General features: G+C 40.6%; 1 protein-coding gene across 1 annotated transcript in view; it reads left to right on the forward strand.

Annotated features, from left to right (window-relative positions):
• The window catches only part of tspan15 (tetraspanin 15), a 63352-nt gene that overhangs the window by 24548 nt on the left and 23716 nt on the right, over positions 1-15088 (forward strand). Inside the window, exons 3-4 of the mRNA XM_031737963.2 lie at positions 9316-9501; positions 10583-10657. Of these exons, the coding sequence (XP_031593823.1) occupies positions 9316-9501; positions 10583-10657 (261 nt within the window). The remainder of the gene's footprint in view (positions 1-9315; positions 9502-10582; positions 10658-15088) is intronic.

Consider the following 15088-nt stretch of genomic DNA (forward strand, 5'->3'; position numbering starts at 1 on the left):
CGGCGACGGAGCAGGTCAGGAGGCCGTCCACGACGGCGAGGACGCCCAATCATCGGCCCCGTAAAGCGGCCGGACAGGCCGTGCAGGCCGGACAGGCCGTGCAGGCCGTGCAGGCCGTGCAGGACGGACAGGCGGAGCTGAAGCCGAAGCCGGATCAGGCGACGGCGAGGCAGAAGCCAGAGCTGGACCAGACGACAGCGAAGCAGAAGCCAGAGGCGACGAAACAGATGGTGGCGCTGCAGGCGACGGCGTGGGAGCCGCAGGTGGTGGCGCTGCAGGTAACGGCGTGGGAGCCGCAGGTGGTGGCGCTGCAGGCGACGCTGAAGCTGGGGCTGGACCAGGCGACGGCGTAGGCGCTGCAGGCGCTGAAGCTGGGGCTGGACCAGGCGACGGCGTGGGAGCCGCAGGCGGGGATGCTGCAAGCAACGATGTGGGCGCTGCAGGCGGCAACGTAGGTGGTGGCTGAACGGTCTCCCCGGAACCGTCAATAGAGATGAGGATGTGTTGGCTGGGTCCTCCAAGACCCCCAGCCGACGAGGCAGGAGGCTGAACGGGCTCCTCGGACCCTCCAGCGGAGACAGGTGGCTGTGGCTGAACGGGCTCCTCGGACCCTCCAGCGGAGACAGGTGGCTGTGGCTGGACGGGCCCCTCGGACCTCCAGCGGAGACAGGTGGCTGTGGCTGGGACGGGCCCCTCGGACCTCCAGCGGAGACAGGTGGCTGTGGCTGGACGGGCCCCTCGGACCTCCAGCGGAGACAGGTGGCTGTGGCTGGACGGGCCCCTCGGACCCTCCAGCGGAGACAGGTGGCTGTGGCTGGACGGGCCCCTCGGACCCTCCAGCGGAGACAGGTGGCTGTGGCTGGACGGGCCCCTCGGACCCTCCAGCGGAGACAGGTGGCTGGTTTGGTTCACCAGAACCCCCAGCGGGAACAGAAGGCTGGACGGGCCCCTCGGACCCTCCAGCAGAGGCAGAAGGCTGGACGGGCCCCTCGGACCCTCCAGCGGGACCAGGCTGCAGAACAGGCGACGGAGGAGAGGAGTGGCGGTGGCGAGGGCGAGGGCGCCGTTTCCTCCGGGATGAGGGAACAGGAACTGGTGGAGACATGGAGACCACCTCCTCATCCTCCGACCACATAGCTGCCAGGAAAAAGGCAGGCGAACGAGGTCCCGGATGGTGTGGCGAGGGAGAGGAAGTCCGTGGCAGTGTTGAGGCAGGTGGGGAGTGGGGCAGCGAAGAGGAAGAGTTAGTGAGAGAGAGGGCAAGCTCACTAGCCTTGACTTGCTCTCTCCAGGCAGCAATGGTGCGATCCAGCTTAGTATCTTTGGCAAACTGACAAAGCTGAGGGTTATGCCGAATGATGGCATCCACTGCACTTAACCCGACTGCCATAGTCCGTAAATCCTGTGACTGGGCAATGCGGTCAAGCAGGCTCACCATTCGCTCCATCTCAGCGTTGTCCTCTGAGGAAAAAAAGAGTCTGCGGGGTCCATTTTCTGGTCGCGTTCTTCTGTTAGGTGTAGGCTGTGTGCAGACAGGAATAGGACCCAAGGTGCAGACTCCGGAGACCAAAGGTGAACTCAAAACAGCTTTAATACTGAACTCAAAAAGGGGTAACATAACATGACTGGAAAAAATCAAAATAAACTTAAACCAGAGGACTAACAGAACACACAGCTAAGTAAACGGTAGAACACGACAGAGAGCACAGGAAAACACAGGGCTTAAATACGCAGAGGGAGTAATCAGGGAATGGGCAACAGGAGGGAAACACAGCTGGGGCAAATCAGGACTAACGAGACAAAGAAGCGTAAACTGAACACACTGAGAAAAGACAGAGACCTTCAAAGTAAAACAGGAAACACAACACAGACTGAACTTACAGACACAGACTGACTGGACACGGGGATATAGCAACTAAGGATACACAGAGACACGAACTAGACAAGGGGATACAGCTGACAGGGGAGACAGAGCAACTAGAGACGACAGAGACAAAAACCATAAGACAGAACTCAAAGAAACCAAAGACTAGAAATTATAAATAATATAACAAACTCAAAAACCCTGGGTCAACGACCCAGGCCTCCTAACAGATTTAATATTTAATCCAAAGCAAAAAGCAAAGTCTAATATTTTCAGTGTTAATACATTTTGCATACAATCATGATCTCATTAGTAATGAGGATTACTTATCTTCCACATTAGTAAGTCATGACTTGGGTCTTCCTAACACCAATATCCTGAAATTAGGAACATGGTCAATGCTATGAAATGCTGATATACTCCCATATTTTCATTCTTTTGATTTCTATAACTGACCATGTGGTTGTAAAACTCCTGAACACAATCGCTTTTATTTGGAGGTGAATATTGACAAACTTCACAGTAGTGGTTGTTCTGGTATATTCACCTCAATGATGCAATGCTCAGAGAAATTTGCAAAAAACTCAATATCTACGTCACAGGCCTCGGCATGCTGCATTTTAAAGTTCATGACAATGCAAAAAAGACTCAACATGTATGACTTGTTTGGAAGAGTTACCAGGACAAAGCCTCTTTTCTCTAAAGAGAACACGGCAGCACAGTTGGGTTTGGATCTGAACAAACTACAAGATTTCTGGACAAGGTCGATTGGACAGTCGAGGCCAAAGTGGAGTTGTTTAGCCACATTTGGTGATTGCCAAACATCTCACAGGAACCGTCCACTAGTGGAAGAGGGCTGAAGCTTGATTTTAACTCCTTTATATGCCAGAATACTCTATCTAAATGTGAGGCCATCTTCCCAACAGCTTAAGTTTGGCTGAAATTGGCTCGTGCAACAGGACAATGATCTCAAGCACAGAAAAAAATCTTTAACAGAAGATGTTGCCGCAGCCCATCCCAGTCCAGACCTGAACCTGAATACATAACTGGATGCCCACAGTCCTCAGTGAACTGAAGCAATGTTGTAAAGAAGAGTGAGACAGAATTCGTCTGCAATGATGTAGCAGACAGGAAAATTGTTTGCAGAAAGCATCACAGACCCTTTCGCTATTGGTTTAGCAATGACTTGAGGTCAATATAAACACAAAGATCTGCATGCATATTTATTAGCCTTTATTATAATTTGAGGGTTTTTTAATGCATATGATCATTAAGCAAAGGATTAGACAAATATTCTAACATTATGTGATAAGGTACACCAGTGTAAAGTCATGGAAACGTGGTATTTATATACGGTACAATTGCCTACTGCGTGTTAAAGTCCATAGTGACAAGGAATAAATGTGGAAGATGGAAATCAATGTAATAACTTGTGAAAAGAGATTTTTCATCCATTGTATGACCTTTTTAGAGGAAAGCTCATCAAAGTTTTTAGAACTGGCTGTCTGGCCACAAATAATAAATATGCTAGAAATTTGAGACAGGTTATTAAATTGTTATGTTATTTGTTACATATTTACATCTGGGGAGCAAAATCCACATTTACTGAGCTGCTGGACTGGCTAAAAATGGCCTATGATGTCATTCTGAATGTAGCTAACAAGATTTCCTTTTCTCTCAGATCTAACAGGTGCTCTGATTTTCACTGTTCATAGGCAAAATATGAGAGCAAGTACAGTTTACAGATATTTGTTAGTTCCATGTTGGTTTCTGATGAACTGTTTAACTCGGCTTTAGCTTTAAAATGTCTCCAAAAGCTAATTTAAATTAGAACACGATAGCAGTGACAATCCTAAAGTTACATTTCTTTTCCTTTTCTGTCTGCAGCTTGTAGCCTGGTTTCAAAGCTGCACTGCATGCCTTTATAGCAGTGAGCTGTGTCCAGTAATAGCACCACGAAGTTGTTTTAGCAGAGCGTAATAGGTTATAAACTACTACTTGATCTTGGCCTAATGCCCTGAAACTGTTGCCGAGCCATCTGCAGCTAAGTGCATGATGATAAACAGTGTGTGGCCTGTTTTATTTTATTTTCCCGAGTACGTTTGTTAGAAATCTGTTTGCATGAATCAGAATGATCCTCAAACAAGACACACACTTTGTGGAGATTATCACTCTTGACTGTTGACATATTCTATCTTTGGCAGAAATTTCAAATTGCTGTTTAAAAAGCTCTAAGTGATCTCTCCCCTTGGCTGAATGGAAGCGAGTTCGTGGCGTACAGGCCAGCGGCCAATAAGAGACCATAACAGACAGAATAACAGACACCAAGCAGGGACATGTAAGGGAAAGGCATCATGGTGGATTATAAACAGTGTCGGACCTTCTGAAATCTGCATATGCCCCCCCCCTCCCCTTCTCTTTCGCTCTGATGCACTATGCATCTCACAGGATGGGGTTAAACGGCAATTAGCAATATGTCATACAATGGTGTTTGCAGAAGCAATATGTCGTTATTATTGGATCGTTTAGTCTGCCTTTCTGCTCATGCCACGCATTTCCCTCTGCCTCTCGCTCACTCTCTCTGAAACATTGCTACCATGACATTTCTGTCCACAATAAGCCAACAAGGCAGAATTAAAGCGATGTGTTTTCCATTTCCTCCTCTGATCTATTCAGTACCAGGGATAGCGCCAGGTGGCCTAACACAAATATCCTAAATTTGTCTGTTTACAGCATACCTCACAAGCAGAAAAATAAACCAAGTCTTCTATGTTTTCTCAGTGGCAGCCTTCCTGATAACAAGCTGGAAATATTATAGAAAAACAACAATTTCATTACAGTCATTGCATTGAAAATGAAATGGGGAAAAGTAATTTTTTTTCAGGGTACAGAAGAGAAAATACTTGTTTTTTTTGGTAATGGATATGTGGGTGAATATTGCAAGAAGTCGTGCTCATTTTAACCCTTCCAGCATGCAAAAACAGACCAAATAACTGAAATCATAAATATAAATGGATTGTTGCTATTTGGCCAGTTTCCACCTCAGCTGCCTGATCCTATTTCAGGACGTGCCATGTGCTATTTGGCAGTCAGTGAGTTTGTATAAATGGCTCTTTTAATTTTAATTTAGCCTGGAAGCCATCGTTGAAACACACCTGGTCATTTAAATTTGTTTCAGCAAATGCATAGTTGTTAACGTTTAGCTGCTGTTATTGAGAAACACTGGGCTCAGACTGAAATTTATTTATATATATATATATATATATATATATATATATATATATATATATATATATATATATATATATATATATATATATATATATATATTTATTGTGCTATGAAAAGCATTTAACTCATAACTGATTTGTTTTTTTTCTTGTTTGGTTTTGTTTATTTGCATATTTTTCACACTTAAATGTTTCGGATCATCAAACAAAGATGACGTGAATAAATACAAAATGCAGTTTTGAAAAGGGGGAAAACAGTTATCCAAATCTACATGGGCCTATGTGAAAAGTAACTGCTTCTTAAATCTAATTCTGGTTGTGCTACCATTTGTAGCAACTGCTAATGAGTCTTTCACTTCCATGTGCAGGAATTTAGGCCCACTCTTCTTTGCATGCTTGTTTTAATTCAGCCACACTGAAAGATTTAAGAACGAACAACCTGTTAAAAGTCATGCCAAAGTATCTCGCTTGGATTTAGAGGTTTCATGACACTACCGCCATCCTGCATAACTCTTGGTATGATGTTTGTTTTCATAAAAAGCTTCATCAGTTTTATACCAGATGTAACGGGACTCAAACCTTTCAAAAATGTAAACTTTTGTCTCGTCAGTCCATTTAATATTTTACCAAAATCTGTTTCTCAGCTGTTGTTGAGTTTCTTTAGATCACAGCATGATGTGTTGCTTATTGAGATCCCTGCTTTCACTGTCACTTTGTTGAAAGTGCTGCAGCTGCTATACCATCTTTAAGATAACTGCAGATGAGTTAGTGAAATCGTTCTTCAGCATCGGTTTTAGTAAAAGGAAATTATTTCTTCTTTAGCACATAAACACAGTGTGGTGATAAATAGAAGGATGGAAGGAAGGATGCACAAACCTGAAAGAGTTGGCCTGATATGTACACAATGAAATAGCCGGCAGTGGACAGATGCAAGGATATTGATGGTCACACTGTCGTGCGACAGAGAGGATGTATGTTGCATCACAAGACACGATCAGATGGCTGATCAGTTTGTTTCACTAACTTATTTACACAAGGCATGAAATGATCACTAATATATATATATATATATCTTTTTAATGTTACCCTAATACTCCTTCAGAAAATGTGACCATTTTACAAACAATGATGATGAGGAAGTGGGTAAATACTTCACAGCACTTTATTAGCTAGATTGATATGCATAGAATAAGCCAAATATTTGAGGTTATATGGTGCAGTCTGCTCAGAGTGTGTCTGTGATAAACAACTAAACATTTTTAAGTGAGCCAGAAGAGTATAACACACACACACGCTTGCTTTGACACAGTAGAACGGCCTGTCGTTTCTAAAGATAGGATTCAAAACAGCGTCGCGTGAGGTGGTGATAAGTTTCCTCACGGTTTCATTTTAGATGCAGGAACCTGAGGATGTCAGCACTGGAAACACAGCTGTAAGGGAACAACAAAAAACAGTTTTATATGGAGACCGCCCCCCCCCCCCAAGTAATTTGGGCCAGCTGACCCTTTATGCTCTCCCCTCTCTCACTTTGCTCCTCCTAGACTTTGACAGGTTTGTTTGCTGATTGCTTAAATAGTTTCTGCCAATGTTAATTTGACTGAATTGACCTTTTGATTAGGGTTCTCATTAACAATTCTAATGTCTACATAAGAGCCTTCTTGTGATATATTATTCAGTTAGCGTGCAGCAGTATGTGGCTGTTCAATAGTCCTTCTTTCACAACACAACAGAAAGAATAATGGAGCTGTTGTTGGTCTTTATATGTTTAAAAATGTACCTAAGTTGAGGTATAATTATGTGAATCCACTCTAAATGGAGGTTTTTGAGCTAAATCGGCCTTGCAAGTTTCAGTTGAATTGAATTGAACTTTATAGCATTGAGCACAAAGGGGAAAAAAAAACATTTCTGTCGAGAAATGTAATTTGCTATTTGTGAAAGTTTGCTTTGTCCATGTGATACTGTTCTGTTTCACAGGAACATCCTGCTGAGTTTCCAATTATCAGTCCATAATGCCGGTGCCCTGTTTCGTTTCTACCCATCTTTTGTCTTTAATGGGAAAACTCTAGCCTTCTCCATCCTGAACTTGATGACTTTGTATGGATGATTGGTTACTTGAGAACTTAAAACTGAAGATTGAAGAGAACTGAAAGAGAAGCAATGACAAAGACAGAAAAGTGTGTATTTACGGCTGTGTATAAACAATCTAGGCAATTTGCTTCACAGCACTGATGGTTCTTAAATGTTCTTTTGAATTGATTGTTGAATTATGTTGGAGTAATGGGGTGAAGGGAAACTCAAACAAAGACACTGTGTGTGCGTGCATGTGTCAGACTATACAAAACTTCAGAGAACCTAATTAAGGAACTCTATTATTTACAATAATAACACTGAATTATCTGTTACCATAGTCCACTACAGTCTGGCGAAAATACAGATTATAATTGCTTTATTTATTTATCATTTATTCGTCAGGAGAAATTTCATACCCTTGTAGCTCTACAAGGATATGCCTATAATTATGTCAGTGTTTGCCAGGATTTCTTTTGTTGTTGTTGTTTGATAAAGAAACTATGAAAACGCTTTATACAATTGGTTTTAGAAATGGACAAAAACACAGTTTTGCCTCTGTATACCACCACAGTGGAATTTAAATGAAACATTCACGATGTGATTGAGGTGCAGACTTGCAGCTTTATAGGCATACAGATTTTTATGCTAATCCATCTTGTTTTTGAGGTTTCTGTCTAAATCAGACTCACATGGACCATCATCCATAGACTGTACATAGAGATTGTGAGATTGGCACTGGTGTAAAAAGTGAATTCAGTATGAAAGTACCTTTGAACTGAGTTTTATAATTATGATTTGCTTTAGGGTGAGGCTACCACGTGGTTTACAAACTGCTATAATATGAGTGTGCAGTGTCTCTTGGTTTCTTAGTCCGATTCACCTCCTGATCATCACATACAGTGTGAGGGTTACACTAACCAACAAGTGATGTCACAGCAGTTACATTTATCTGTCTGTGCTTTTACCTTTAGCATGACTAAACCATAAGTTGCTGCGCATCCATGATGGCGATCTAGGATGTGGTGTTTAAAAAATGTTCGACCAAAAGGGGCCCAAAGTGTGCCAAGAAAATATCTCCCACGCCATTACACCACCAGCATCCTGATTCAATGGATGGCAATGATTCATGCTTTGATGTTTACGATATTTTCTGTTTTTCCAATCTTCTGTTGTCCACTTTTGTTGAGTGGGTGTGAATTGTTATTAGCTGACTGTAGTGGTTCCCACTGTGGCCTTCTGTTGCCGTAACCCATCTTTGTGGTTGTTTGAGTTCTTGTTACCTTCCTGTCAACTCAAAGCTAATTGGCCGTTCTCCTCTGACCTCCAGCATCAACAAAGCATTATCACCCAGAGAACTGCTTCTCACTGGGCAGCTTCTGTTTTTCTCACCCTTCTCTGTGACCCTATAGATGGCTATGTGGGAATATCTCAGTAGATCAGAAGTTTCTGACAAATATTTCAGAAAGTTTCTAATTTTTTAAAATTAGGGTTGGAGTTAAAAAAAAAGTGTTTCTGACTGTTCTTGAATCTACACATTTTCCATGCATAGGTGAGGCATTAAGGAATTTGTCACGCTGACATTTTTCGGATGAAACCTTTTTTAATTGACAGGCAAAGACGACGCAAGTAAAGATTTTAAATGATAAATTCATTTATTAAGGGAAAAACTATCTGTTCCTGTGTGGAAATATTAATTGCCTTATTGTTAAATCAAGCATTGACTGTGATAACCACAATTTTTTTGCGGAAGCGAAGTTCAATTTCACTAGCTATAGTCAGGCCTGATTACTGCCAGACCTGCTGAATCAAGAAATCACTTAAATAGAACCTGTCTGACAAAGTGATGTTGCTGTATTTTCCTTCTAATATGTATGACCTTAAACTTAAGTATTGTACGCGTCTCTTTCTCTGTTGTCTTTGAGACCTGGTGGTCTAAGCACTTTCCGTTTTTTTTCCACCTCAATGTTCCCTGCTAAGTGGCAGCTGACGAACATGTAATTGTGGAAATTAAGCTTTGGCCCACTGAATGTTTTATTCTCTTAGTTATATTTAAATCTGCAGAAACTGAACGAACCTAGAAACCTGCTGGTTTCCCATCATGTTCAAGCTGATGACTAATCTGTCCTAACTGCTTCTCATGTGTGTTTCCAGCTAATAGGTGGATGTATCCTGGGTATTGGCATCTATGCAGAAGTAGAGCGACAGCAGTACAAGACACTGGAGGGTGTGTTTCTGGCTCCATCTATAATCCTGATCCTACTGGGAATCATCCTATTTGTTGTTTCATTCATTGGAGTCTTGGGTTCCCTGAGGGATAATATAACTCTATTGAACGTGGTGAGTGGTGAAGTATCCTAAGAATTCATAAAATTTGTTTAAATTTGTAAATTGTCTTTGCTTCATTGTTTTTTGTAAAGACGCAATGTTCTGTGGTGGGGCTGGTGACCAGTCCAGGGTGTACGTTCCAGACCTCCCCATTCTTCCACAATGTGCTTTCTTCCCCCCTTGCCTGGTAGCATTAGCTTTGGAAACAAGTATTTACTTGTGTTTGTAAAAAATGAAAAATTTAAACTAAACCAGTCTGTCTTACTTTCTGGGATTTAAAAACGAACAAACAAACAAAAAATGCTGTTACTGGTTGAAACTGGTCGAGAGTTACATGATGCTGCACCAAAAATCTAGTTGGAATTGCTTCGTTTGCTAGCAGATCGTTTGCTTATGAGATGCCAACTTGTCTGCAAACACTTTCCAACTGCTTGTTAAGCAGTACTGAAACTGTGAAAAGTGTGACACAAACCAGAAATAGAGATTGTTACGTTTTGAAACATGTTTGTTTGTTTCACTGGTAACAGCACAACTTTTACTTCAGCTGTAGCAACGTGCTAGCGACCAAAGCAATCAATAGGAGGTATATGGTGCAGCATCACATTTGCAACTGATTTCATCGCCAGCAACCAGTCAGACAATGTATATTTTCCCTAGCAACTGGAGGATGCTCACACCTGTCTCTAAGCTGGAGTGAGTAATGGCTTATTACACAAAGGGGAAAGAGTTATTTGACATAATGTACTAAATGTTTGCTTCTGTTATGTACTAAAACTATAGGAAGAAATGCAATTAACTGACTGGTGAAAAATCAAGACACATTGTATTAACAATTACTTAATAAGCAACTAAACACCTGGAGTCACTGCCAGATGCATAAAGAGACAAACTTGTGAAGATGACATCTATATTCAGGATTTTATGAAAGCACAGAGGAAGAACAGAGTTTTCTGGTCACTGGTTGCTTTAGAGATTAACTAGGATAGGAAGGAAAGGTCTTTCTGTAAGGACACAATACACACAAACTGTTAAAAGATGCAAAGTGTAAAGTGTATAATATGTCATTTCTCTTCTCTTGTCTGGTGCACCACAGTTCATGTACACCCTGGCAGTGTGTCTGCTCCTGGAGCTGGTCGGAGCAATCTTGGGGCTGGTGTTTCGCAAACAGGTGAGTTGCCTAAAGTGTTAATCAGTTCCCTACCATTTTGAAATGCTCAGACTTCAGCAGGTGGGCAGTGAAGGCATGTGTTTTATTTCATGTAGCAGGGAGCAAGATAACAACCAAAGCAGTCTGACACTGACAGTCTGCTTACCACGAGGAAGAGATGCACGCTAGCCAAGAAAAATAAAGCCAAATTATGTAGTTTAATTTGATTTCTGAAGTCTTATTCTCTTTAACATGAGATAAAGCTGTTAAAAGCTGTTTTCCTGTGACCAACAGTTACACAATACAATAGATTAAACTTGCATAGGATCAGAATTCAATGTTTAAAAGAATATGTAGGATTATCAGTTGTCTATTTGATATTTATGTCATCCTTCACAATGTCTCTGTATTTTGCACTTTTAATATTTCCCTCTTAAGTTCTCCTGTTGGTCTCTACCTTATGATCTCTGGCGTCTTCCAGCATAGGTCATCATGTCTATCAATACTTTTCTAAGCCAGAAAGGAGCAACTTTACATGACTTAGAAACTCCAAATAGTTAAAATGTAAAGAATGGAAAGTTGAAAGTGGAAATTACTGCAGTGTTGAATGTCAAACTGTCTGCAATAAGGCACTGCGGGTGGGTGATTCAAAATGCAAGGTCTTGTCTAATGTAGAGGCCCCCGACCCCGAAGCATAGAACACCTTTTAATGAATCCTGATTAGACAAGAAAACTCGATTGTCTTCATTTGCTGTGCTGTTGGATTTTCCAGAGGTTGTTCCTGCTGCTGCGTCGTACCAAGAGATTTTAATGGTGCACCATTTAAAGGCATTTGTTAATAAAAGCAACAGAAATTGAGGCTTGTTCATCGGGATTGTGATTTTTATTTTGTAATCCTTTTTTACGGGGAAGGCTCCGTTTTAAATGAAGTATAAAGGGGACCAAAAAGCTGTTATGAGACACTGTGGGAGGCTCATTTGATTCATCAACAAATTCTTAAATTAAAAAAAACAAAACAAATTATGACTGCATGTTGTAAAATTTATTTTATGTGAAACAAATATTATCAGACCTCCACCTCTTAATGATTTAACTCGATGTAAATGAGGCATCAGGGTTCTGTACTCCAACAACACTGTTTATTATGCTTTTATTAAAATAATGAAAATTGGTCCACTTCACATGGATTAAATTTGATGTTATGTAAACAATAATTTTCTGTATATTTAAAATACACTTTGTGGCCCAAACTAAAGAAGGTTTGTTCAAGCAGAATTACAAAAAAAACAACATCTGGATGTAAATATGTCATTGTTGTTTGTTTGGTTGTTTGTTTGTTTTTTATTGTAATCCAAGCCTTTCTAGATGAGAGGTCTAAAATAATCTTATAAAGTTAAAGCTGCATTTTTTTAATCATAATTACTAAAGAAGGGCCAACAACAGAAGGTAGATAAGCCAGTAAAACTAGGGTCTGTAGGGTCTGAAGTCCTGTTTATAAACTTAAACTGTCATCAAAATCACCAGAACAGAAATAAAGCAGGAAAAATAGACCCTCTGGACCTGTCAAAAAAACCCCAAAACACAAAAACCCCGCACACACATACACAAAACGCAAAATAATTCAAAACTGTTCAGCCAAAAATTACCGCTGCACTGGCTGGACGGTGTGTAGAGGAAGAGAAAGCACTCCAAGGGTCCTGCCCCCTCTTTATTGCTTTTCAGTTAATCACACCAGACCAGCTACACCTGAGAGGAGAGCACAACGCACCGTGAGTCACAGATCATTTACACACCATAACCGGCATGAAGGGGGAGATAACATTGACATGACTTATCTCCTTCTCATTTGCATGTTACAGCGCCGTGTTCGTTAGGCATAAAATTCCTCATATAATTTTGTTAAATGAAAACCTTTTGATAATTAATTTTGACGGGGAAAAAAAACAAGATGGCGTTAATGGTTATTCAAATTACAGAATCAGTTTGTTAGGTGCTTAGCCTCTAGACCTGCCCTGAGAAATGAGGTTTGCACAGAACACAACTGGCGAAGGATGATGACTAATATGATCTAAACAAGATTCATGTTAATCAAGCAAACGTCACCAGTTCTCTGATAACATCCTGACGTCATTGGGTTTTCTTTATAAATAGCTCACTCTCATAAATATCTTGATGTGGATTTGTTGGGAAGAGCTTAAGAATCCTTCTGTCCTCTGCGGAGGACAACTCCACACCACATAATTTTGTCCACAGCCCCGCCTAGTTTTAATAAAGTCTGCCAAGTGGTTTTTGCCTAATCTTTCAGACAGATGGGTAAACAAGTGACAATGAAAACTTTCATTTCCCTGAGGCTCAACCCATTTTGACGATAAAGGCTTGTGTTTTATTTAAATCTGTTTTAATTTTTATGTCAGATTAGCTTTTCTTTTTACAGTTATTTAAACTATTATAGCTTTTTGTGTTTAATATTGAAAGAGACCAGGCTTTTCAGATGTATTATGTTTGTTTTTCTGTTGAGCCCCTTAACATAGATATAAGATTGATATGATTTCAGTTTCTTTGCTTTATGTCTTATGTTTCTGTGAAGTATTTGACTTTAGCTCCAGTTAACAACTAAAAGGATTGTGGCCATGTGCGATGAACACATTCGAAATCAAGATGCTGATAAAATGTCAATAAGAGAGATTCGGTCTGTCATCAATCTGCAGTTAGCAATTGCATGCAGTCTGTTGGTGGCATCAATCATGATGCCACCAACAGACTCCATGGAATGGCGCGGCTACGTATGCAGCCTGTCCGCAGCTTGGACACAATCATTTCGCTACATGTACTGTGTATGTGACAAGTAAAATTTGAATTTGTTGCTGATTTATCAAATTCAATCACAAATCTGTTGCTGTCTACAGACACAGAAATTCACATCTACCACTTGCATCCAGCAAGAGCCTCTTAGACGTGAAACTGAAGTTCCTCCACCTCCGAGATGACATTCTTTGTTAATGAAGCTTTCCACTTCTGGCTCACAAACATAAGATCTGGGACTTGACTCTTTGTTTCACCCTCCTCTGCTCAAAGTTGTACAACCGAAGGTCACCTACTCTGGCCAGAACACAAAAAAGCACCACTTGTGTTGAAAAAATGAATTAATCATTAATCTTTTTTAATTTGAAGTATATTTATTTAATTCCCTCACTATGCTCTATGTGCTGCTCTTTGAAACGTTTGAACATCAGAGGTTACTGATTGCATTTCAGGTCTGACACTCTCATGTAGGAAACATGGAAATCGTTTTAATTGGTTGCCAAATTAAAGTGAAATTAATTTCACTGATTAACTGACTGATTCTTAGTGATACACTGGTCACATTTTTAATCTGTTCAGTGTAAAACCGACCACAACAGATTTCCATTTCTTGCATCACCATCTCAATGCATATGGACTTTCATGACAAGGCGTACTTTTACAATGTGGCTCAACGGGTTGCACGTATAAAATGTTGAGAGCACAATAGAGATTGCAATCTTTAAAAGAATCCCTGAAAATGGGCCAAGTGATGGAGTATGTAGACTTTAAAAAAGACGGGATTTTTGGCATCCCGTTTTAATTAACATCCTATTTGAGGAGATGATGCCCTTTGAGCTCTAGTTCTACAAATGTGCACATCAGACTTTGGTTTAAATGTGGGTGCCTTGTCCCAGTACATCCACTGTCAAGACCTGATATGTTCAAGAGAGGAAGAAAAGAAATTGCATGAAAAATTAAATCTCTTTTAATCTCTGTGGCCCTAATGGAGGAGGTTGCATTCTCGATTCGTTATTGTCGCCGGTGCTTCAAAGAATGAAATAAAGGAACAATATTAGGCTTGAGTAAAGGGTAAAAAAAAAACAGCGCTTTGTTGCTTTCATCTCCAATGAACTATAAATAAGACTAATGTATCAGAGTGGAGAAATTAGTGGAGTAAATGAACCGTTCCCTGAATGAAAACATTTAATGAAAAGCTCTCAACAAATTCTCTTAAGAGACCTCCAAATTATAAATATTTATGCCAAGCGGCTGTATAAGCTTATATATTAAACTTAATGTAACCCCACAGCAGCAGATTGTGACTGACAGATGTGAGCGGTCAAACTCTCTCTCATTTTAATATCCTGGTTCAGTGAATCAGTCACCTCGACTTATGATAGCATTTGCTCTCAGCGGGCGCCTGTTTGACACACTGATTGTTGTGTACCGAAATACCCTTTAACATGGAGGGTATTTTGGTACACAACACGCACAATGTGAGACACAATTGGCTGCTTTTTTTATTTTATACAAGTAGGAGGGGAAAAAAGCTCTAACATTAAAAAAAAAAAAAATTCAGAACTGTTTAATTGATCATAATTTTGCTCAGTCAAAGCTCTTAAATCCTTAAATCCCCTAAAATGTTGATTAAGCTCAACAATTCATGAT

Source organism: Oreochromis aureus, linkage group 1 (genome assembly GCF_013358895.1).
Source record: "Oreochromis aureus strain Israel breed Guangdong linkage group 1, ZZ_aureus, whole genome shotgun sequence".
NCBI lineage: Eukaryota > Metazoa > Chordata > Actinopteri > Cichliformes > Cichlidae > Oreochromis > Oreochromis aureus.